Source organism: Siphateles boraxobius, unplaced genomic scaffold, assembly GCF_051911475.1.
Source record: "Siphateles boraxobius isolate OS27281-9 unplaced genomic scaffold, OSU_SipBor_1 24, whole genome shotgun sequence".
Lineage (NCBI taxonomy): Eukaryota > Metazoa > Chordata > Actinopteri > Cypriniformes > Leuciscidae > Siphateles > Siphateles boraxobius.
Genome location: NW_027508855.1, coordinates 4,056,887 through 4,079,013, shown reverse-complemented (window position 1 = coordinate 4,079,013; position 22,127 = coordinate 4,056,887). Strand labels below are relative to the sequence as shown.

General features: G+C 42.9%; 1 protein-coding gene across 1 annotated transcript in view; it reads right to left on the bottom strand.

The window, feature by feature from the left end:
* The window catches only part of whrnb (whirlin b), a 132,815-nt gene that overhangs the window by 78,067 nt on the left and 32,621 nt on the right, over window positions 1-22,127 (bottom strand). Inside the window, exon 3 of the mRNA XM_077241844.1 lies at window positions 21,956-22,081. Within this exon, the coding sequence (XP_077097959.1) occupies window positions 21,956-22,081 (126 nt within the window). The remainder of the gene's footprint in view (window positions 1-21,955; window positions 22,082-22,127) is intronic.

Below are 22,127 nucleotides of genomic sequence, written 5' to 3'. Positions count from 1 at the left end.
TGTTGTATGCACCAGTACACTTGTTGCTTCATTATGTTGTATGCACCAATATACCCTTGTTGCTTCACTATTAACATTCTCTGTGATATATTAGTCAAGCGTTGACTCGACCGTGTTTAGGGCGGTGCTGAAGGCGCTAGCAAATTTTTGGCACTGCTAGATGCATAAGTCTTTCAACTAGGTCCCGTACCCGAACTGGATGAGGCGGGGCTTTAGTTCTTTGTTGTATTCATCTGCTACAGCATGTGTAACATTTTTCTGTCAACTCTACATATATCCTTTGCGATCGATATTGCACGTTTGATGATAGAGCGGCTTTAAACCATACTAAATGTTCTGACAGCGTTTGTGCAGGACAAAGCTCTGAGGACATCAAAAGTTACAGGGACTGATGGCAGTTGTACAAAGCACACAGGCTACACCGCGTAATTTCAATTTTAGTGGACAGTAAACAAAGGCAGAACACCGTACAATCTGATAGGTAGCATCATTTGATAGAATACCGGCGCAGTAACTTCATATTGACGCGCGACTAAACAAAGGCATATACCGTAACTCAATTTGAGCGTTCCAAAATAAAGCCAAAGAGTGGTAACTGGTGTTACGGTATTCTGCCTTGGTTTCTCATGGGCTTTTGTAAGTTACAGTTAAGACAGCCCATTGTTTTCTCGAAAAAACAACCGAATTGACTCAAGATACTTATCCTCATGATAAAGGAGGTCTTGAATGTGCCAAAAATATCAATAATCCATTTTCAACCAAAAACGAATTTACGGTCTTTTGCCTTTGCACGGCAGCAATAGATGTGTATCAGCTGAGAGTCAGCTGATGTGAGCTTGACTAACCTAACCTGCCAGAACTAACGCTTTGCTTGATTTTCAAGATTTCTCTCTGTTCCTTAGTAAAAGTTGGTCTCAGCAGCTTTGTGAAAAGGTTTTAGGAGGAAACTCTTATTTAAGAACTTTTACTGCTGTAGGGTCTGGACCAATCAGACACACACTAATTATTCATATTCACTATATTTAATGAATATAAAGGTCTATGAAACTCTCCCCCAAAACTAACCTCACAAATGAAGTTACTTTGTCAGCCGGGTGTCCGGTTACAGAACACTTTAAGACTGATAACAGACTTTACGACCTCAAAGGAATGTGGCCACATGCGCCACATGCTTAAGAGAGAGAGACCATCTTTAATTAAATAAACTTTGCGGTGTTACTCTGATCTATGAAGGAACATGCCTCACAGAAACTGTGATGATTTACTGTCTCGTGTACTATTAGGTATAACAACATGGTATGTTTGATTGGGGTGTATGTGGTTGAACAACCACCCAACGGTCAATATAACCTCACCTGTATCATGCTTCCTAGCAAATTAATCCTCATTTAATGACACACACTTTGATGTACATCACCTTCTCTTAGAATGCAATGTGAATTTGTTATGTCTATTTGAGCTTGAATGAACAGTCTAAGCATGCTGGGGACAAAGACCACAAATCAACTAAGAGCCACTTTCCCTCTCAGACATGTCCCCTTTCTGATTGGTCGAGTTCAACCCTTAGGGGAGGATCTTCTCCAGGCCTTATTAGAGACAGTCCACATGTGACCTCCCTCTCTTAGTTTTTTATCCAGCCGCAACACTGTTCTGGTGAGACTGGGGAGCCCCCTCCCCCTCCACGGGGGCCCCAGGGCCCAGCAGGCCTCGATTCCAACCAGATCCGGCCTCATGGAAAAGAGAGAAGACTCTCTCACAAAGAACCAAGGACAATCTCAGGAGTTTTGGAACAAAGACTCCAACCAACAAAGAGAACGCTCAACCAACTTCCACTTGACACTGCCGGAACCATCAACGACTCCAATTTTCAACAACTTCAAGAATTGTTCCCATTACAAATGCAAGTATTCAATTCAATGAAATGTGAAAATGAAATTCTGATGGTTCTTCTCATAGACCCTCTTCCGGTTTCCAATTTCATCCTATCACTAACCTATTTATGTATTCATGTGTGTATGTTGTTTAGTTTATTTATATTCATATAAATATCTATATTTAGTTTATAAAACTTGTACATAATATGTATTTGGTTCTGTTTTGTTTGCAATACAAGTCACTTTACGATCACGTTTTTTGCTACTGGCTCAAAGTACTGTACAGGCGAAGAAATAATTATTCTTCGGTGGCCATGGAAGATACCCTTTATTAGAATAAATTAATAATCAAAATAGTTCGTTGGAAGAACTGATTAATTGATTGTAATATTAATTCAGCCACATCAAGTTAATCCAATTAACTGACCCAAATATTTATAATTAATAATAACAAGATATTATTGATTATTAATATTTCCAAAAAGCTGAGTTCCTTACATAATGGTGGAGAATTTTAAGGCATCGTATTAAACATTGTATGCAAGCAGACAGTAATCAATCATATGTTGTCCCATAAGTTTTTATTAACATCTCATACATGCACGTACAAGTTTCTGAGTAAATCAGCAAAACTATAGCTTGAATATGCCTTCCTACGAATGGCAGAAAGTTCACAAATGCTATAATGCATATTTAAATCGTACGATAAGAAACTCCTGATATTAGCGAAGAAAGCCTAATTTCAGATATAAATCGAGCATAAGCCTTCTCTGACGAAGAAATCTCAGATTAGCCGCGCGCATAAATGGTACCAGAACTAATTAACCTGATATGGACGAAGAAATCTCCATTTTCAGCATTTTTGAATGTGATCTGAGCGATGTTCCTCAATCACCGATTAAGGCCTTATTATGGGTTACGTCATTGTATTCATATTAAACCGCTGAAGCGCTCATATGAAACAATCGCGTCGAATTAGTGGTATAAATTCTAGCTTAGCTAACTAGTAATTTGCCATTGTCTGTGAAAGAACGGTGCTGTTTTGATTTGTTAAAAAGAGTCACTCACACGCAACGTCGTGTCTAAGCGAGAGACTCAGTGCAAACTGTCAGCACAGCTCGATCGCTGCTCCGAACGATCTGTGTTGTTGGTTGGCATTGCGTCCGGAACGCGAGCAGGCGTTCCTATCTAGTTTTTCTGACAACAGCACCAATCTCACAGCCCCTTCGTGTAAACAAGCGACGGTTGTAGCCAATAGCTCCCTCAATCCTAACTTACACGCATGACTTACAAGTAAAACCCTCTACCTCGAGTGATAGTTTTAGCACCGCCTAAAAACTTAGACACGTTAGAGCGTAAAGTGTAACCTTAAACCAAAGACTATAGATTTTGCGTGATTTGAACTGAGTGATTTGAACACGAGTAATGAGAGTCAAAGCTCTTCGAGGCTTTGAATCAAAGGAGTCAACTGAGTCACAAATGACTCTTTGTTTGAAGCGCCCTCGCTGGCGACCCCTGCTGGTCAAAACAGTGGAAGTGTAGCGGAAACTCAAATCAACGGAACACCTTTTACAAACCAATCGCAAAGGTTTTATCAAAAGGTGTAATCAGGTAATGGCAATCCGCGAGCTACCTAATATCGTTTAATATGAGGTGTCTTTCAAGGCATAATATCTTAGTAAACCGTAGGGCTCGTTTTATGAAAGCTTGACTTGAAAGTCAATCAGACCCTTTATCAAATGCGTCATTAAATGTGTACGAATCTATAAAGTGATACGAGATCACATAGAGACCAGATACACAATGGTTCACGAACCGTTGAAATTTAAAACAATTTCGAAACAGCTATGACGCGTAACGAAGCCCAGTTTAATAAAATCACGTGACCTTAGCAGTGATACACTCCGAATGATTTGAGACGAATGATTCACCCTGGTGTCAGAGCTTCACGAAGCACGTCTCATAAGAGGGTTAAACCACCCTCTTCTCTCTCTCTTTCTCTCTCTCGATCCCTTCCTCTTGGTTTCACTTTCAGATTGAAACCCAGATACTTTGGGTTTTTATTTGTGTTTCTTTTATTTTTACTTAAATCTACCCCTATTTTATTTTGTGTATTTACACATGTGGAGCCTGAATAGTCCTATTCAGTTAAATTGAATTTAATTAAATTGGGAATTTAATTAAATCAATTTGCTTAGTCAAGTTCCCCTCTAGTTACCAGAGCTATGAGAACACACAATGTTTACATACATTTTTTTATTTTATTTCAATTTAGTTATTTACGTTTGTTTCAGCCTGAATTCTTATATTCAGCTAAAGAAAAAAAGAAGGGCTTAACTAAATTTGAAATTTAATTAAATTACTTGATACGCTTCCCTTTCCTTTTAGTTTTCTTAGAGCTATAAGGACGTTCTAACTTTACCTTTACCTTATTTTAGATCACTAGTCACTATCCTCATCTTCTCTCTCTCTATAGGATTACAATATCTAGCGACTGTTGTTTCCATAGCGAGTTACACAGGTCATTAATATCCTACTTCCTGTCTGTGTTTTACCCATCCTCACTCCTTAGCACCAAGCTAAGTACATGAAGTACGGCTAAACACAAACGCACAGTAGGCCCCAGACAGAACTGGAAACACTTCCCATTGTTTCTTCTTCTTCTTTTGGACCTTGAGATGTCTGATGTGTCCCTGGTAGCTTAGTCTAACAGCAGCATAACCCATAAGTGACTCCTGTTTACCTATGTCTCCTAGCTAAACCTAAATAGGTAAAACACTCCTTTCTTCCTCTTCTTTTCTGGTTTCATCCCATTGTTTTATTTTGGTTTTGCTCTATCTGTTACTCTCGTAGCACAACATGTGAGAAGAACCATCAGCATTTTTGAGTAATAGGTTATGACATGTAAGAGCCCAGTCATCAGTCGATGCTGCTTAAAGCACGTCAACTAAGATACTCAAAACTTTTTTTTTTTTGTTGTGTGTGCTCACCAACACTAAATTTTAGCTGCTCCACATAGCCATTCTCCCACACAGATAGCTCACCACCTCTGTAGAAACTTGCATTTGCCTTTGCCATTTCTCTCTCGTGTTCCCACAAGTGTTCCAGTAGGCCTCAAAAACCCAGCCCGGCCACCAGGACCACCTGAAGACACGGCAGAGCAGTGTCATGTACATCCTTCAGCCTGAAGCAGGCAACGACCTGCCACGGCAGAGGAAGGAACAGTTAGGCAACAATGAAAGCAGACGTCTGACACCCAGCCTGAGCCACCAAGAGCTGACCAGCATTATCTTCTCCTTGGCCATTCTCCCGCAGGCCTCAAACAGGAGGTAAATGAACTAACGCTGCCAGCCACAGGACTCCACAGAGAACGAACCCTGCTCAACGGGAGAAGGCACAGGACAGATGCAAGGACCCTGACAGAGCAGAGCAACTGAAAGAGATCATCAGTTTTCAGGCGGACGACAGCTCTGAGCACCTGCAAACCGACGGGTAAAGAACTGTTTCACTCAAAGAACTTAAAGAAATGGTTGAACTCAAAGAGAGCTAAAGCCATCAATGTGCAGCGGAAGTCCGAACACTGACTTAGCGATGCTGTAACATTATTGACGCACTCCATGTGGTCCAAAGAGAGCTGCAACAGTCCAACCCACTGCAAATGGACCACACAAGAAAGATGGACCCTGCTGACCTTCACATTAGCAGTGTAAGCTTCCCCAGCCCTGCACAAAGGGGGGAGGAGCCAAAGCCCTCGGCTTAACACTTCACCAGACAGTGCCCTGAGAGCCCCTGCAGCTGCAGGAGGAAAAGGTAAATCAGACAAACCCTGAAATGGCACATGAAGTGACACTCAACAATCTCAAGTGAAAGGTCAGAAACATCCCTGCCAATCTACGAGACATTGATTTTCACCTGCAGTCTCCAACCGGTATGGCACACCGAGACAGACTCCATCTGGTCTGGACACATCCAGCCCAGCTGGGCCCTGCCCAAACACCAAGCAGGACAGACCTAGAAGGCCCTGTGCTACCACCACCAACTCCGAACGAGTTGTCTGTGGAACTTACAACGAACCTGTGACGGAGGAGGACACCAGCTTCAAGAAACTTTTCCTCCAAAACCAGTTAGTCACCATATTTTCACCTGCCCCCACGCAATGCCCACTCAACGATGCGTGACCTGATGCAGAAGGCCTCTAACACAGAAGGCCTCCCCAGAAAAGGTTCCTAAGACCCCATTGATTCTGAACTGCAAAGCCAGAAGGCACACAGCATGAAAACAATGCAAGACTCTGCTAAAAAGTCCCTGGTCAACATAGGACATAAAACTTTTAAAGTAGATGAAAATGGGTGCTCAAAGAGCAGCAAGACTCTGCATTAGTAAAAGTAGAATTTTACTGATATAAAGAAAATCTTGAATGGACGTGTAACTCTCACCTGCCAACAGACTATGCACAACTCTTTTGAAACAAACATTTGCTACATGCTGGTTGAATTGGCACTGCTACATTAGTTTCCATGACAATGAAGGGTTACAGGAAACACTAGCTCCAAATAGGGCATACCTTGACGCCATAGTGTAGTAAAACCACCTGAGTTTTAAACTACTGTTAACCTACAGGCGTGCATTTGACCATTGCGGTCCAACCGGAACACAACATCCGATACGCATTTTGATCACTGGTTGCTGGCTTGTCTAAATGCAGATAAAACGATAGCGGGAATTGACATCTCTACTGTAAGTGAAAGAGTCTTAGATTTCCAACTGGTATCAGTAAGTTCAGCATTAAAGCGTAAGTCTGTTTGACAAAGGAATCTCATCTCAGCAGCTTGTAAACTGTACCGATATCTATCCTGCTTTGGTTAAAGAAAGCCAAATAGCAGTATTGCTAAACCGGTTTCTGAAAAAGAAAGCTCAGGATAGTGTTATATATACGTAGACCTGGGTGATGCTCCCCTTTCTACAATGTAAAGGCCTTACAAATTATTGTTAGATTGATGTAATTCACCTAAATTGGGCAGTCATGGCCTAATGGTAACAGAGTTGGACTGGTGACTCAAAGGTTGCTGGTTCGATTCCAGTACCGGCAGGAATATGACTGAGGTGTCCTTGAGCAAGGCACCTAACCCCCAATCGCTCCCCGGGCGCCACTCAAGGCTGCCCGCTGCTCCGGGTGTGTGTATCCACGTTTGCAGTGTGTGTGTGTTCACTACTCACTACTCTGCTCCTAATGTGTGTGCACTTACTTGGATGGGTTAAATGCAGAGGTCAAATTCCAAGTATGGGTTACTATACTTGGCCATCACGTGTCACTTTCACTTTCACTTTCACTTAAATTTTTAGCTGCATCCACAAGCAGAGAGCTACCTAGCGATCAAAACTGTTCACTCGCTGAAAAGTCAGCATTTATGCATGAGAGGGACGTAACTATATAGGCTTAGACAAGCTTTGACTTACAGCAAATCTATTTCCTTACTTTGTAAACGAATAGAATAAGTTGTGTAAAGTAAAGAGAAGAGTTCCATGAGTAAAATTAGCAAATGCCAAAACACATTAGCATTTTACTGAATGTAACATCAAGTTCTTGAAAGACTTAAAGTATAGGCGCCCCCTTTTAACCCGTTTAAACATGCATAACTCAGTAAAATGTGTAGACATTCTTCAGGTACTGTTGAATTGTTCTGACATGCACTGGTTCCCATGACAACAACTTGTCACAGGAAGTGCTAACTCGTGACGTCATTTTGTAATCAAACCAGCCTAGGTGGCTAAGCTAACTTAACCTAGCGTCCATCCAGCTTAGGCTAAGCTAAGCTAACCTAGCATCCATCCAGCTTAGGCTAAGCTACATAATAACTTCTACAGTTAGAGGTTAGCATCATTTACTTGAAGCCTTAATACGCCTTAATACAGCTTTTATGTATACAGCGCAAAGTATTCTAAAATACTTTCTTTAACCCCATTTAGGGTTTCTAATTTTTCTCTTTCCTTACTTTCAATTCTTCTCAGCTGAATTTCACCTTCACTAGTTTAGGCATAGTCCTTGCTGAGCGCTGTAGGCTAAATTTGCAGATGCCCTGGCAATTAAACCCAAGTTTAATTACATGTAAGCTGTGTAGCTAGAGAAGAATTATTATAGTTATGAGAATTTTCATCAGCATATTGACTAAACCTTTGGAGGGACACACACGGTGTGGTCTTAAACACGCAACAGCTGTGACCCACTAGGGAGTGTTGGTCCAGGCAAATCTAAAGGTTAGTCACTAGTGCTATTGATTATTCTCAATTTCAGATCATTACCGCTGTTTTGATTACTTACTTTATTTTTTTATTTTATTCTTTTATTTCCACTTTGATAATAATAGCAGTCAGCTATTCCCTTGTCTATTCGGTCATCTATATGATTTAATTCCATTTCCCCTCTTGTTCGAATGTGGTTCTATTTCCCATTGGGCCCAGAAAGGAAACAGAGACACCTTTATTTGTGATTGTGTTTATTTTCAACAAGTGCACTCATTTTTGTGACCCTGCGACACAAGTAATTTCAACAATTACTAGGGCATAACTATAGTCCTGAGGATTGATAATAAGCATAATTTGAATAGGAAAGCTGTCCCTTTTCCTCCTATCCTTCACTTCGTCAAGCCGCAGTGAACCACCATTTAAGTCCAGATAAATAATTTAGTCATAAGAACCATCTTAAGTCATTTATTTCATCTCGGCTATGCCCTTTCCAGGAAATACTCTAGGAACCACACAAGTCTTAGCCTCCTAACATCCACAGCTAAGATGATAAAGATACAAGAGACACATCACTAGCTAGATACACATGAAACACCTAACTTTATGCTACATATCTAGCGAACCCATTAAACAGTGGTTCTGAAATTTTAGGGTCATGAATTAGTCTCTCACCACAAGTGTGCCAAAATGTCACAGAGCCTCTGCTTAACCTGACCCCAACCTTCCAGCTTACCAAAGACTATGACTAACCAATGGACACTATGAGAAACCACCTCTAACCCCTCCAACCACCCACGAACGCCGTCTGCACCCACCGACAACCGGTGCCCCAGACAACTGAAATCAACAAGCACACGCTGCGTGCACAGGACAACACTCTGTGTTATGCACCTGATGACATCGCTGCGCCAAAGCTTGTGGTGCCACAGTGCAAAAGGGGGGTTCATGCCAGTGTATGCCCATGACGCAGCATGTGCTGCACACCGCAGCACCAGAACACCGAAGCAATTGGCATACCGGCGTCCTCGAAGCGGAAAGACTGTCCTAGCCAACAAAGGACGACAGTCGCTGAGATCTTTCCTCCCTTTCTCTCTCCCTCTCCCCTTTGTCTGTTCCAGGATGCTGCTGTGGTTAGTCTTCCTGTGCCTCCAGCCAACCAGAGGACAGCCGCAGTCGGTCATCTCACCAGGTCCGGTATCAGGCAGCGTCCCGAAGGAACAACCGGGACTCCTTATCACCAACTGCAGGACCCACACCCAGAGAGTGTATGTTCGACTCCACTCCCTCGCCCACGCTGAGGCCAATGTCGAACACATGCTCAACCAACTTGAAAAAAAAAAAATGTCACACAAGCAGAGCCAGATGGACACAACCGCCACTGCCGTCGGAACTCTGTTAACATTGGCATGTCCAGTGTCAACGCACTGAACCTAGCCACCGTGAGACAACGTGTGGCTGAAATTCAAACTGAAATCCCACAGCTAAAAGGGCAACTCACAACACAGAGTGCCTCCCTGCCGTCCATCGGCAAGACATCGAAGGGAACTGTGGTAATTCTCAACACCCACAGCGTTCGGCTGAACCAGACAGTGAACTCCATGAAACAGCTGTTTACTGTCTTCCAGAATGACTTTACTCAAACTCAGCTGGTCTGCAGTCTCTGATCCAAACCTGAATCAAAGCTGGAAACCTCATCCTTCTTCAAGAACCACAATTTCACCCTAACTCCAGAATGACAGGTGATACCCAGTCAAGGCACCTTCTGCCCCAACACCTGCTGCAGAGACCTGTACTGGGCTACTGTCCACATCAACCGCCGTGGAACGACCACCACTCCAGAAGACGCCAGCAACCAGAGGCCACCATGGCCTTCCAGCCTTCTATGACAAAGGTGTGTCTTATCTGTCGGCACTTTCAACTTCGATCATGGTTGTCCTTGAGGGGGACAACAACGGTCGAAAGGGGGGGATGTAGGGTCTGGACCAATCAGACACACACTAATTATTCATATTCACTATATTTAATGAATATAAAGGTCTATGAAACTCTCCCCCAAAACTAACCTCACAAATGAAGTTACTTTGTCAGCCGGGTGTCCGGTTACAGAACACTTTAAGACTGATAACAGACTTTACGACCTCAAAGGAATGTGGCCACATGCGCCACATGCTTAAGAGAGAGAGACCATCTTTAATTAAATAAACTTTGCGGTGTTACTCTGATCTATGAAGGAACATGCCTCACAGAAACTGTGATGATTTACTGTCTCGTGTACTATTAGGTATAACAACATGGTATGTTTGATTGGGGTGTATGTGGTTGAACAACCACCCAACGGTCAATATAACCTCACCTGTATCATGCTTCCTAGCAAATTAATCCTCATTTAATGACACACACTTTGATGTACATCACCTTCTCTTAGAATGCAATGTGAATTTGTTATGTCTATTTGAGCTTGAATGAACAGTCTAAGCATGCTGGGGACAAAGACCATAAATCAACTAAGAGCCACTTTCCCTCTCAGACATGTCCCCTTTCTGATTGGTCGAGTTCAACCCTTAGGGAAGGATCTTCTCCAGGCCTTATTAGAGACAGTCCACATGTGACCTCCCTCTCTTAGTTTTTTCATCCAGCCGCAACACTGTTCTGGTGAGACTGGGGAGCCCCCTCCCCCTCCACGGGGGCCCCAGGGCCCAGCAGGCCTCGATTCCAACCAGATCCGGCCTCATGGAAAAGAGAGAAGACTCTCTCACAAAGAACCAAGGACAATCTCAGGAGTTTTGGAACAAAGACTCCAACCAACAAAGAGAACGCTCAACCAACTTCCACTTGACACTGCCGGAACCATCAACGACTCCAATTTTCAACAACTTCAAGAATTGTTCCCATTACAAATGCAAGTATTCAATTCAATGAAATGTGAAAATGAAATTCTGATGGTTCTTCTCATAGACCCTCTTCCGGTTTCCAATTTCATCCTATCACTAACCTATTTATGTATTCATGTGTGTATGTTGTTTAGTTTATTTATATTCATATAAATATCTATATTTAGTTAATAAAACTTGTACATAATATGTATTTGGTTCTGTTTTGTTTGCAATACAAGTCACTTTACGATCACGTTTTTTGCTACTGGCTCAAAGTACTGTACAGGCGAAGAAATAATTATTCTTCGGTGGCCATGGAAGATACCCTTTATTAGAATAAATTAATAATCAAAATAGTTCGTTGGAAGAACTGATTAATTGATTGTAATATTAATTCAGCCACATCAAGTTAATCCAATTAACTGACCCAAATATTTATAATTAATAATAACAAGATATTATTGATTATTAATATTTCCAAAAAGCTGAGTTCCTTACACTGCTATTTAGGAGAACTTTTAGTGGTAAGATAAAATGTTTTGTACAGCCCCAGACATTTTGGGGCCAGTATATGTGTTATATAAAGCAAATGTGTCCATGCAGAGAAAGCAAGCTTAATATTGCCTCATTCTACTTTATGAACACTTTAATACATTAAGGAGCAATAACTGTGCAGCACTATAGACATGACTGATATAAGTTCTAGTGAGGCTTCTCACTAGGTAATTTTTAAGCTTTTTTCCATCATCGGTTGCCTCTGGCAGTTTTCTCCTAGTGGATCTAAATGAAACAACCATAAAAGACTAAAACCAAAGCTATTATACAGGCTTAGATCCTCCTCAAATATAAAAACACATTGTACGGGCCTCACACATCCATCTGTCAGCTACAAATACACTGGACACCAGCAGCAGTGAGGTACAGATAAATGTGTCTGACGGACATCAGACACAGATCCAGATGAGCCCAGCATATCTCCAAGGGGAACAGACATTAATTGGGCCCAGTGTTGAGCTATGCCGATGGGAAAGATGCCGAGCCATCAGTCAGTTTTACCTCCTGCGCAGCTGAAGTTTAATCTACGTGGCTCTGAGTTAAGCAGACAGAGAAAAGGCTTTTGGGGTGAGGGTGGCTGCTTGAAGTGATATGCGGTTCAGAAGAAAGGAATTACGGAATGAGTTCAAAGGCCATAGTTTTGCCAGAAGCCCTTTCTGAAAATAAAATTTAAAAAAAGAAAAAAAAAAACTAGCAGGAGGATCCAAAATTTTGTGGAAAATGTCTACATTGAGTTGTACTATATTACATACACATTATCTTTCAGAAATGGGGTCAGTACGATTAATGAAATACTTTAATTGAATAAATGTATCAATAATAATAAATAAATACATAAATAAATAAATATATAATAAATATATTCTATTTCAAATAAATGCTGTTCTTTCTATTCATCATAGAAGCATGAACAATATGTACCATGATTTCTACAAAAAAGCAACATAATTGTTTTCAACATTGATTAAAAAAAAATGTTACTTTAGCTCCAAATCAGCATTTTAGAATGATTTGCTGAAAATGCTGTTTTGCCATCACATGAACAATAGACATTTTAAAATACATAAAATATAGAACAGATGTTTTCAAATTGTAATCATAATTTTTTTCTTACTTCCACAATATATCTTTTGATTAAGACACAACGAAACCTTTACCTCTAATTCTCACAGCTCTTTAAACTTTAATCAAGCACTTCATTCATGGTAAGTGTGTCTAGAGTCCTTTCATCTCCGGGCTTATTTAGTTCTGCTTCTAACAGCTATAAGAAAGAGAGGTTTTTAGTTATTTCTTATTAAAGAGGAGACTGGGGTTTAGAGGGGTTCATTGTGGAGTGGACCTCTGGTCCACTGATGAGAGGTTCAAATGAAGAAGCAAACTTTCACTAAACCCAAACAATTATAGAGAGAGCAAAATGAAAAGCCTCTCCAAAAAATAAGCAGTCAATCTTTCATCTCCTGATCTCAACCACCACTTTCCATTATAGCAGTACATCAACAGCTGCACACTACACAGAACACTGTTGAGCCCAGTGGGAGATTTATGTGTTCTTGCAATACAGTAAGGCTCAAACTCCCCTTAAGGAAAGTCTCAAAATTATTGGGGCATATAATTGCATTATGCAATTAAATAAAAAAATTAGGACCGTCTCCCAGCTACTTCTGGGAAACCTGCTGAACGAATTTCGGTGACATTTATAGCATGTGGTATGTAAGTGCAAGTGTTTTTGTATGTCTTGTTGTGCAAAAGCCCTTATAAGATGATCAAAATATCAGCAGATAAAAATGTTTTTCACCTTTCAAGAGTCATTTAATAATCATATAATAGTAATTATATATTTACTATTTATATAAAATTACTTTTACTATTTATAGTCATAATATAATAGTTACCACGTGTGCTCAGGAAGCAGATCTGAATAAACTCACCATAAATATATATATATATATATATATATATATATATATATATATATATATATATATACTAGACCGCAACTTGACTTTCGAAAATCATATTTCATATATTACAAGAACAGCCTTTTTCCACCTTAGAAACATTGCTAAGCTACGCAACATGCTATCTGTTTCTGATGCAGAAAAGTTAGTTCATGCATTCATGACCTCGAGACTAGATTACTGTAATGCTTTATTAGCTGGCTGTCCTACATCCTCAATCAACAAGCTACAGTTAGTGCAAAATGCAGCTGCTAGAGTTCTTACTAGATCAAGAAAATATGATCATATAACACCTATTTTATCATCTCTACACTGGTTACCTATTAAGTTACGTATCAATTACAAAGTATTCCTACTGACCTATAAAGCCCTAAATGGTTTAGCTCCTGTGTATTTAACAGACCTTCTATCGCCATACAATCCATCGCGCTCTTTAAGATCACTAAATTCGAGGCTTCTGGTCATTCCTAGGATATCTAAGTCCACTAAAGGAGGGAGGGCGTTCTCGCATTTAGCTCCTAAACTCTGGAATAGCCTTCCTGATATTGTACGAGACTCAGACTCGCTGTCCCAGTTTAAAACTAGATTAAAGACGCATCTCTTTAACCAAGCATTCACTTAATGCTTAACCTTTGATACTGCTGAATCAGTTCGAATGCATTAACATTATGAACATCAGCTATGCTAATTATTTCCCATCTGCCTTTCTGCTGTTATCTCGGGACGCTAGTCCCGAGGTAAATAGCGTTCGTCAGCTCCAGTTTGTATCCAGCCTCTCACGGAGACTTCAGATGCCCCAACGCCTGTGAAGAGACGACTCGACGCCTGTGAAGAGACGACTCAAAGCCGGCGATATGTTATGCCATAAATTAATACTTTATTTACTAACTGTATTTTTCTATGTACATTTCCGAAATGCAATTTCTGTAAAGCTGCTTTGAGACAATGTGTATTGTGAAAAGCGCTATACAAATAAATTTGAATTGAATTGAATTGAATTGAATATATAGTATATATAAATATAATATAAAAACATATAATTGCCCATTTAGCACTCCTTTCCATCTTCTACATACCCCTGTCACGATTCATGAGTTCGCTGTTTTCTTCATGTCTCGTGTCATTGTTGTTGTGTGTGTGTGAGTGGGCGTGGCCGCTCGTGCCACTGATCAGCGTGCCAGCTGATCTCGTTCCCTGCACCAGCTGCTGCCAATTCACTCACCTATAAAGACTCAACACACTCTCCTCTCTTTGTCAGATCGTTGGTTTGGTGTTCTCTGTGTCGTGCTTCGTGTTCCTGTCGCAGTCTGTTCCAGTTGAGTTCCTGTTCGGTGTCTTCGTGTCCTGTCTCGTCTGGATGTCCATCTGCACTGGATTCACCATCACCCGCACCGGTATCACCACCACCTGCACGCTGACCACTGAGTCCCTGCGCCACCATCTGCAGTGTTCCTCGTGATTGTCTTTGTGTCTTCTGACCATTAATAAAAGAGTCAACTTGCATTTGCTTCCGTCCAGTTCTTGTGACAGAACGATCTGACCAACAATGGAAGCAGCAGGGGAAACAGCCTCTTCCTTGGAAGACTTCATCAAGACCTGCATGGCGCGGATGGATTCCCAGGAGAGGAATACTAATGAATCGGGTCGAGCTATTCAAGCTCTTGTGGCGCAGGTGTCCGAGCTCACCCAGCGATTCCAACTGATGCAAGCTCCCACTGCGCCACCCACACCAGCCGTTCCTCTCGTACCACCAGAGAGCGCCTCCCAGTCAGAGCCCCGCTTACCTGTTCCTGAGTCCTACAACGGTGAGCCGAACTTTTGCAGAGCATTCCTAACTCGCTGTTCGATGCACTTCTCTTTGCAGCCCAGGACCTTTGCCAGTGAACGCAGTAAGGTCGCGTTCGTGCTCACTCTTCTGACTGGGAAGGCAGCGCTATGGGGAACGGCGGTGTGGGAGAACCAAGACTCGTGCTGTAACTCGTTCCAGACACTCGCCGCCGAGATGAGAAGAGTTTTTGACCGTGCGGTCGCGGGAAGAGAGGCGGCCCGGATTCTAGCAGACCTCAAGCAAGGTGAAGGATCTGTATCTGATTACTCTATCGAGTTCCGGACCTTGGCGGCAGAGTGTCAGTGGAACGAGGAGGCGCAGTGGGATATGTTCCTGCATGGGCTGGCTGACCGCGTCCAGAGAGAGATTTATGCCCTGGACTTACCGACTACCCTCAATGGGCTGATCGAGTTGGCACTCCGTGTGGACTCCCGACTCTCCAGAGTCGAATCTCGGAGGTTACCCGCACGGGTATCTGGAGCGGCGGAGACTTCGCGAGCCAGCGGCGGGGACGCGGTCAGCCCCGTCTACGATCACGAGCCCATGCAGGTCGGGCGAGCTCGGCTTTCCCGGGAGGAGAAGGAGAGGCGGAGGTCCCAGGGCCTTTGCCTTTACTGTGGTGCAGCAGGACATTTTGCTTTCAACTGCCCGGTAAAAGGCCAAGCCCGGCAGTAAACCTGAGGCTACTGTCGGGTGGGATCTCCGCCGAGAAGACCTCATCAACATCAACGCTCCTCCCGGTAAGACTCAGGTGGTCCGTTCACTCTCACGACTGTCAAGCACTACTGGACTCTGGGGCTGAAGGTAACTTCATGGACCACACTTTTGCACTCAGGATTCAGGTTCCCCTTCTACCCCTCAGTCACACCATCGCAGTGCACGCGATTAACGGACAAACACTCCCTACCATCTCTTATACCTCTGGACCCCTCACACTCAGCGTATCCGGCAACCATTCCGAAACCATCTCTTTTTATATCTTGGACTCCCCCCTGGCACCCATTGTTTTAGGTCATCCCTGGCTCCTCAAACACAATCCCAAAATAGACTGGCAGCAGAGATCAGTGTCTGAATGGAGCAATAAATGTCATGAGTCCTGTCTTGTGTCTGCTTGTCCGTCTGTTTCTGTTTGTACGTTTCAGGAGGAAGCAGCGGACTTGTCAAGCGTGCCCACGGAGTACCTAGACCTGAAGGAGGTGTTCAGTAAGTCTCGTGCTGCTTCTCTCCCTCCGCATCGTCCCTATGACTGTGCTATAGAGTTATTGCCAGGTACGTCTCCGCCTAAAGGCAAGTTATATTCACTTTCTGTCCCAGAGAGGGAGGCTATGGAGAAATATATTTCTGATTCTCTAGCAGCGGGGTTCATCCGTCCCTCCTCTTCTCCAGCGGGGGCGGGGTTCTTTTTTGTGGGGAAGAAGGATGGGTCTTTGCGACCTTGTATTGACTACCGGGGGCTGAACAACATCACGGTAAAGAATACTTATCCTTTGCCGTTGATGTCTTCAGCCTTCGAGAGGTTGCAAGGAGCATCTATCTTCACAAAGTTGGATTTACGTAATGCCTATCATTTGGTCCGCATCAGGAGGGGGGATGAATGGAAGACTGCTTTTAATACCCCCAGGGGGCACTTTGAATACTTGGTCATGCCTTTCGGCTTGTCCAACTCCCCAGCGGTCTTCCAGGCACTCGTCAATGACGTGCTGCGAGATATGGTCGACCAATTCATATATGTCTACCTGGATGACATATTGATTTTTTCTTCTTCTCTCCAGGAACACGTGCAGCACGTTCGACGAGTGCTTCAGAGACTGCTAGAGAATGGGCTTTTTGTCAAGGCGGAGAAATGCGCTTTTCATGCACAGTCTGTTCCTTTCCTTGGGTACATTGTGTCGTCTGAGGGAGTGCGTATGGATCCTGAGAAGGTTAAGGCTGTGGTAGATTGGCCAAGTCCAGATTCCCGTAAGGCCCTACAGAGGTTTTTGGGGTTCGCCAATTTTTACCGACGATTTATTCGCAATTTCAGCCAACTAGCCTCGCCTCTGACCGCCTTGACCTCTCCCAGAACGGCGTTCAGGTGGTCAGACGCAGCGGAAGCTGCGTTTGCCAAACTGAAAGGCCGCTTTGTTTCAGCCCCCATCCTGGTTACCCCTGATTCATCACGTCAGTTTGTGGTGGAGGTCGATGCGTCAGAGGTGGGGGTAGGTGCAGTACTATCCCAACGCTCTCTCACAGACGACAAGATGCACCCATGCGCGTTTTTGTCCCATCGATTATCCCCTGCCGAACGTAACTATGATATTGGTAATAGAGAGTTGTTGGCAGTCAAATTGGCATTGGAGGAATGGCGCCACTGGTTAGAAGGGTCGGGGGTACCTTTTGTCGTCTGGACAGACCATAAGAATTTGGAATATATCAGAACTGCTAAAAGATTGAACTCTAGGCAGGCTCGGTGGGCACTTTTTTTCGGACGTTTTGACTTTTCTCTCTCGTACCGCCCGGGCTCCAAAAACATCAAGCCCGATTCTTTATCGCGCATTTTTGACCGTTCCGATCGCCCGTCTACTCCCGAGAGCATTTTTCCAGAGACTCTAATTATCTCTACTCTCACATGGGAGGTCGAATCGAAGGTCAAGACGGCCTTACAAGGGGTAACGTCTCCGGTCGGTTGCCCACCGAACCGTTTATTTGTGCCAGAGGAATTACGGTCCGACGTTGTTCAGTGGGGGCATTGTTCCAATGTGGCTTGTCATCCAGGAGTTAGCCGCACTACATCTTTAGTCAAGCAACGATTTTGGTGGCCTCGTATGGCTCGCGACGTTCACAGTTTTGTTTTGGCTTGCTCAGTTTGTGCCACTGGTAAGACTTCCAATCGACCCCCAGATGGGCTCCTTCAACCGCTGCCGGTTCCTTCGAGACCCTGGTCCCACATCGCTCTAGATTTCGTCACCGCCCTCCCACCCTCTCAGGGTAACACGGTAGTTTTAACCGTGGTGGACCGGTTCTCGAAGGCGGCCCACTTTATTCCCTTGCCCAAATTGCCCTCAGCCAAGGAAACAGCGGTAACAGTCGTTAACCACGTCTTTCGGTTACATGGCCTCCCGACAGACGTGGTTTCCGACAGAGGTCCCCAATTTGTGTCCAAATTTTGGCAAGAATTTTGTAGATTACTGGGTGCGACTGTTAGTTTGTCCTCAGGGTTTCATCCCCAGAGCAATGGCCAAACTGAGAGAGCCAACCAAGATTTGGAGAGAACGTTGCGATGTATGGTTTCCAAGAATCCTTCCTCATGGAGCCAACAACTGTCAATGGTGGAGTACGCCCACAATTCATTACCAGTATCATCCACGGGCCTATCTCCGTTTGAGTGTAGCATAGGGTACCAGCCACCAATTTTTCCTAGACTGGAACCCGAGGTCGCGGTTCCCTCCGCTCACGCCTTTGTCCAGAGGTGTCATCGCACTTGGACTAGAGCCCGAGAGACTCTACTCCAAGTGGGAGCGCGCACCAAGGCCAAGGCTGATCGCCACCGGCGGAGGCCTCCCGTATACGTCGTCGGTTCCAAAGTGTGGCTTTCTACCAAGAACATTCCTCTCCGCTCCGTCTCGAATAAGCTTGCTCCCAAATTCATTGGTCCGTTTACTGTCACCAAAATCATTAGTCCGGTGGCAGTCCGCCTCAATCTTCCTCCAGTGTACAGGAGAATTCATCCCGTGTTTCATGTATCCAAAATTAAGCCCGTTTTTCGTTCTCGTATTAATCCGCCTGTCCCGGTTCCCCCACCGCCGCGACTCGTAGACGGGGAGACCACATATTCGGTTTATCGTATTCTGGACTCAAGGCGGAGGGGACGCGGGTTCCAGTACTTGGTGGACTGGGAGGGTTACGGTCCGGAGGAGAGAAGTTGGGTGCCTGCTAGAGACATTCTGGATCACTCCCTTATTGATGATTACAATCGACAGGTAAGGGAGTCTGGGGACGCCAGGAGGCGTCCCTAGGAGGGGGGGTACTGTCACGATTCATGAGTTCGCTGTTTTCTTCATGTCTCGTGTCATTGTTGTTGTGTGTGTGTGAGTGGGCGTGGCCGCTCGTGCCACTGATCAGCGTGCCAGCTGATCTCGTTCCCTGCACCAGCTGCTGCCAATTCACTCACCTATAAAGACTCAACACACTCTCCTCTCTTTGTCAGATCGTTGGTTTGGTGTTCTCTGTGTCGTGCTTCGTGTTCCTGTCGCAGTCTGTTCCAGTTGAGTTCCTGTTCGGTGTCTTCGTGTCCTGTCTCGTCTGGATGTCCATCTGCACTGGATTCACCATCACCCGCACCGGTATCACCACCACCTGCACGCTGACCACTGAGTCCCTGCGCCACCATCTGCAGTGTTCCTCGTGATTGTCTTTGTGTCTTCTGACCATTAATAAAAGAGTCAACTTGCATTTGCTTCCGTCCAGTTCTTGTGACAACCCCATTTTGACAAAACCCTGCTCTGGAGCAGAAGGAAAATGAAACTGAAAATGTCATGACAGCCCTGATCGTCTAATGGCACCACAAAAACAGTCCCAAACCACTAGCGACTATCCTGAGCTGTGACGTCAAAGACAGCAGACAGGGAACAAAATCTCAAACAATCCATTTTGAGCCATTAAGAGCCCTCCAAAAAGAAATGGTAACACATTGGCTGGGTCTAAAATAATAACATATCAGCATATATGTAATTGTTGAATGGAAATTATTGGAGAAAGATGCTCTTTGCAGCCAGATGGGATAATTGCAGCATCTAACGCCAGGGAGTAAACAGGCAATCGATATGTAATCAATGGTCCAGATCACTAGTAGTTCCTGCAGAGTGACTAGGCTACACTTGAGTATCTAGTGATGCATTGTATGACTATATTGAGAGTAAAAAGGATGGCTGATTATGTCTCAGACACACAATAATGTTGTGATTAGTAATTAATTGGTAATAGATAGTTATTAATTAGGCCAATTCAGTAATTATTGATTACCTAATATTTAATATTGTATTATATATACCTATATATATATATATATATATATATATATATATATATATATATATATATATATATATATATATATATATGTACTAATATATATATATGTACTAATATATATACTAATCATTAAGTAATATCAAATTTGGGACTGAGATATATTAGGTATATATATATATATATATATATATATAATATATATATATATATATATATATATATATATATATATATATATATATATATATATTATATATATATATATATACCTAATATATCTCAGTCCCAAATTTGATATTACTTAATGATTAGTAAAGTGTTTTTCCAATATTAGTTATTCATAGTAGCTGAAGTGTTAGTGTAATACTACTAATTTTCCCTGCATTAGTTCCTGCATACTATTAATGACGAACCATTATTCTAAAGTGTTACCAACAGCCATGCTAACCTACAAAACATTGACACTGTTGGTCTATAGATGTTCTAGTTTTACCTAGGCTAACCATCTGTCATCCCCGCTCAAAATCTTCACATTTACATCTTCAGACTAGTGATCCTCGTCATTTCTTTCCAGATACACTATATCACCATTCTGATGTTGAATAAATTCAACAAGACAGTCTCAATGTTATGTTGTCTCACTATCCTGCCAAATTATTAGAAATGTCTAACTCATTATCTCCAGCAAAAGTAAACACCAGCCCTGACATGAGACGATTACAAATAAACCCTTTTGTTAATATTTTTGCCATGAAACAAAGCAGCGAGAATACAAATGAACGGTTGTGGACATACAGAAGCACGGAGCTGCATTACCAAAAAGGTGACGTAAAATATTTATCTGTCTCTGAGGCAGAGGTAGTTGCTGAAGCCCAATCACTGAATAACTCAAGCACATAAGGATACAAAGAGAGACAAAGACTGAGCAAGAAGTCTGGACTGATAATGTCATGCAGTCATAAAAAATAAAAAATAAAAATTTAAAATTTAAAAAAAAATTAAAAAAACACAAAGCATTGATTATTATGAGCAAAACCATTAATCTCAACAGATTAAAGCAAACTGATGCTATGATGAAGACTCAGGCATTTCATATTTTCCAAAAAGCCTGACCGGCCCATTCACCAGCTGACTAGAGAAAGAAGAAGCATGTTTCATCTTTCTGTCCATGTACTGATGCCAAAATGTTAAGAGCCCGCTCAATCTTTTATGAAGCCAGCTTTTAGGATTTAGTGCCGCTTTGTTTCCACATTTTCCAGTTTGGCACGGGCCGCCTCAACCAATATACACACACCACAAATTTAATTAGACACACTAAATGCGGTCATGCCGAACCCCAGCAACACTTTTGGCCGGTAGCAGCTTTTCAAAAAAATAAAATCAGAGGTCAACATGTCTGAAACAATGTGTTCGTTTTAAGCAAGCAGGTGAAGAATATTTCCAGTCAAAGCACAAGGACTTGCAGTTTCAAACATTAACTTCCTGTTGTAAGACTGAAAAAAGGACTCAGCTCACGTCCGAGTCAAGGGACAAAGGATTGGGATAAAGTCAAAGTGGGCTCTCAAATAAGATTTGCAAAGCCAAGTTCTCAAATTGTGACTCTGGATATTTTACCTTTAGTCCACTGTACTCTGCAGCAGACCCACGGTCCACTCCAGTGATATAGATGCCCAGAGCATACTCAGCACCCCCACGGATCATCAGACCCAAGGATCGCCCGTCATCCAGTGAGATGTTCACCTGGGGAGCACAAACACACACACACACATATTATTTTGTTCATTTC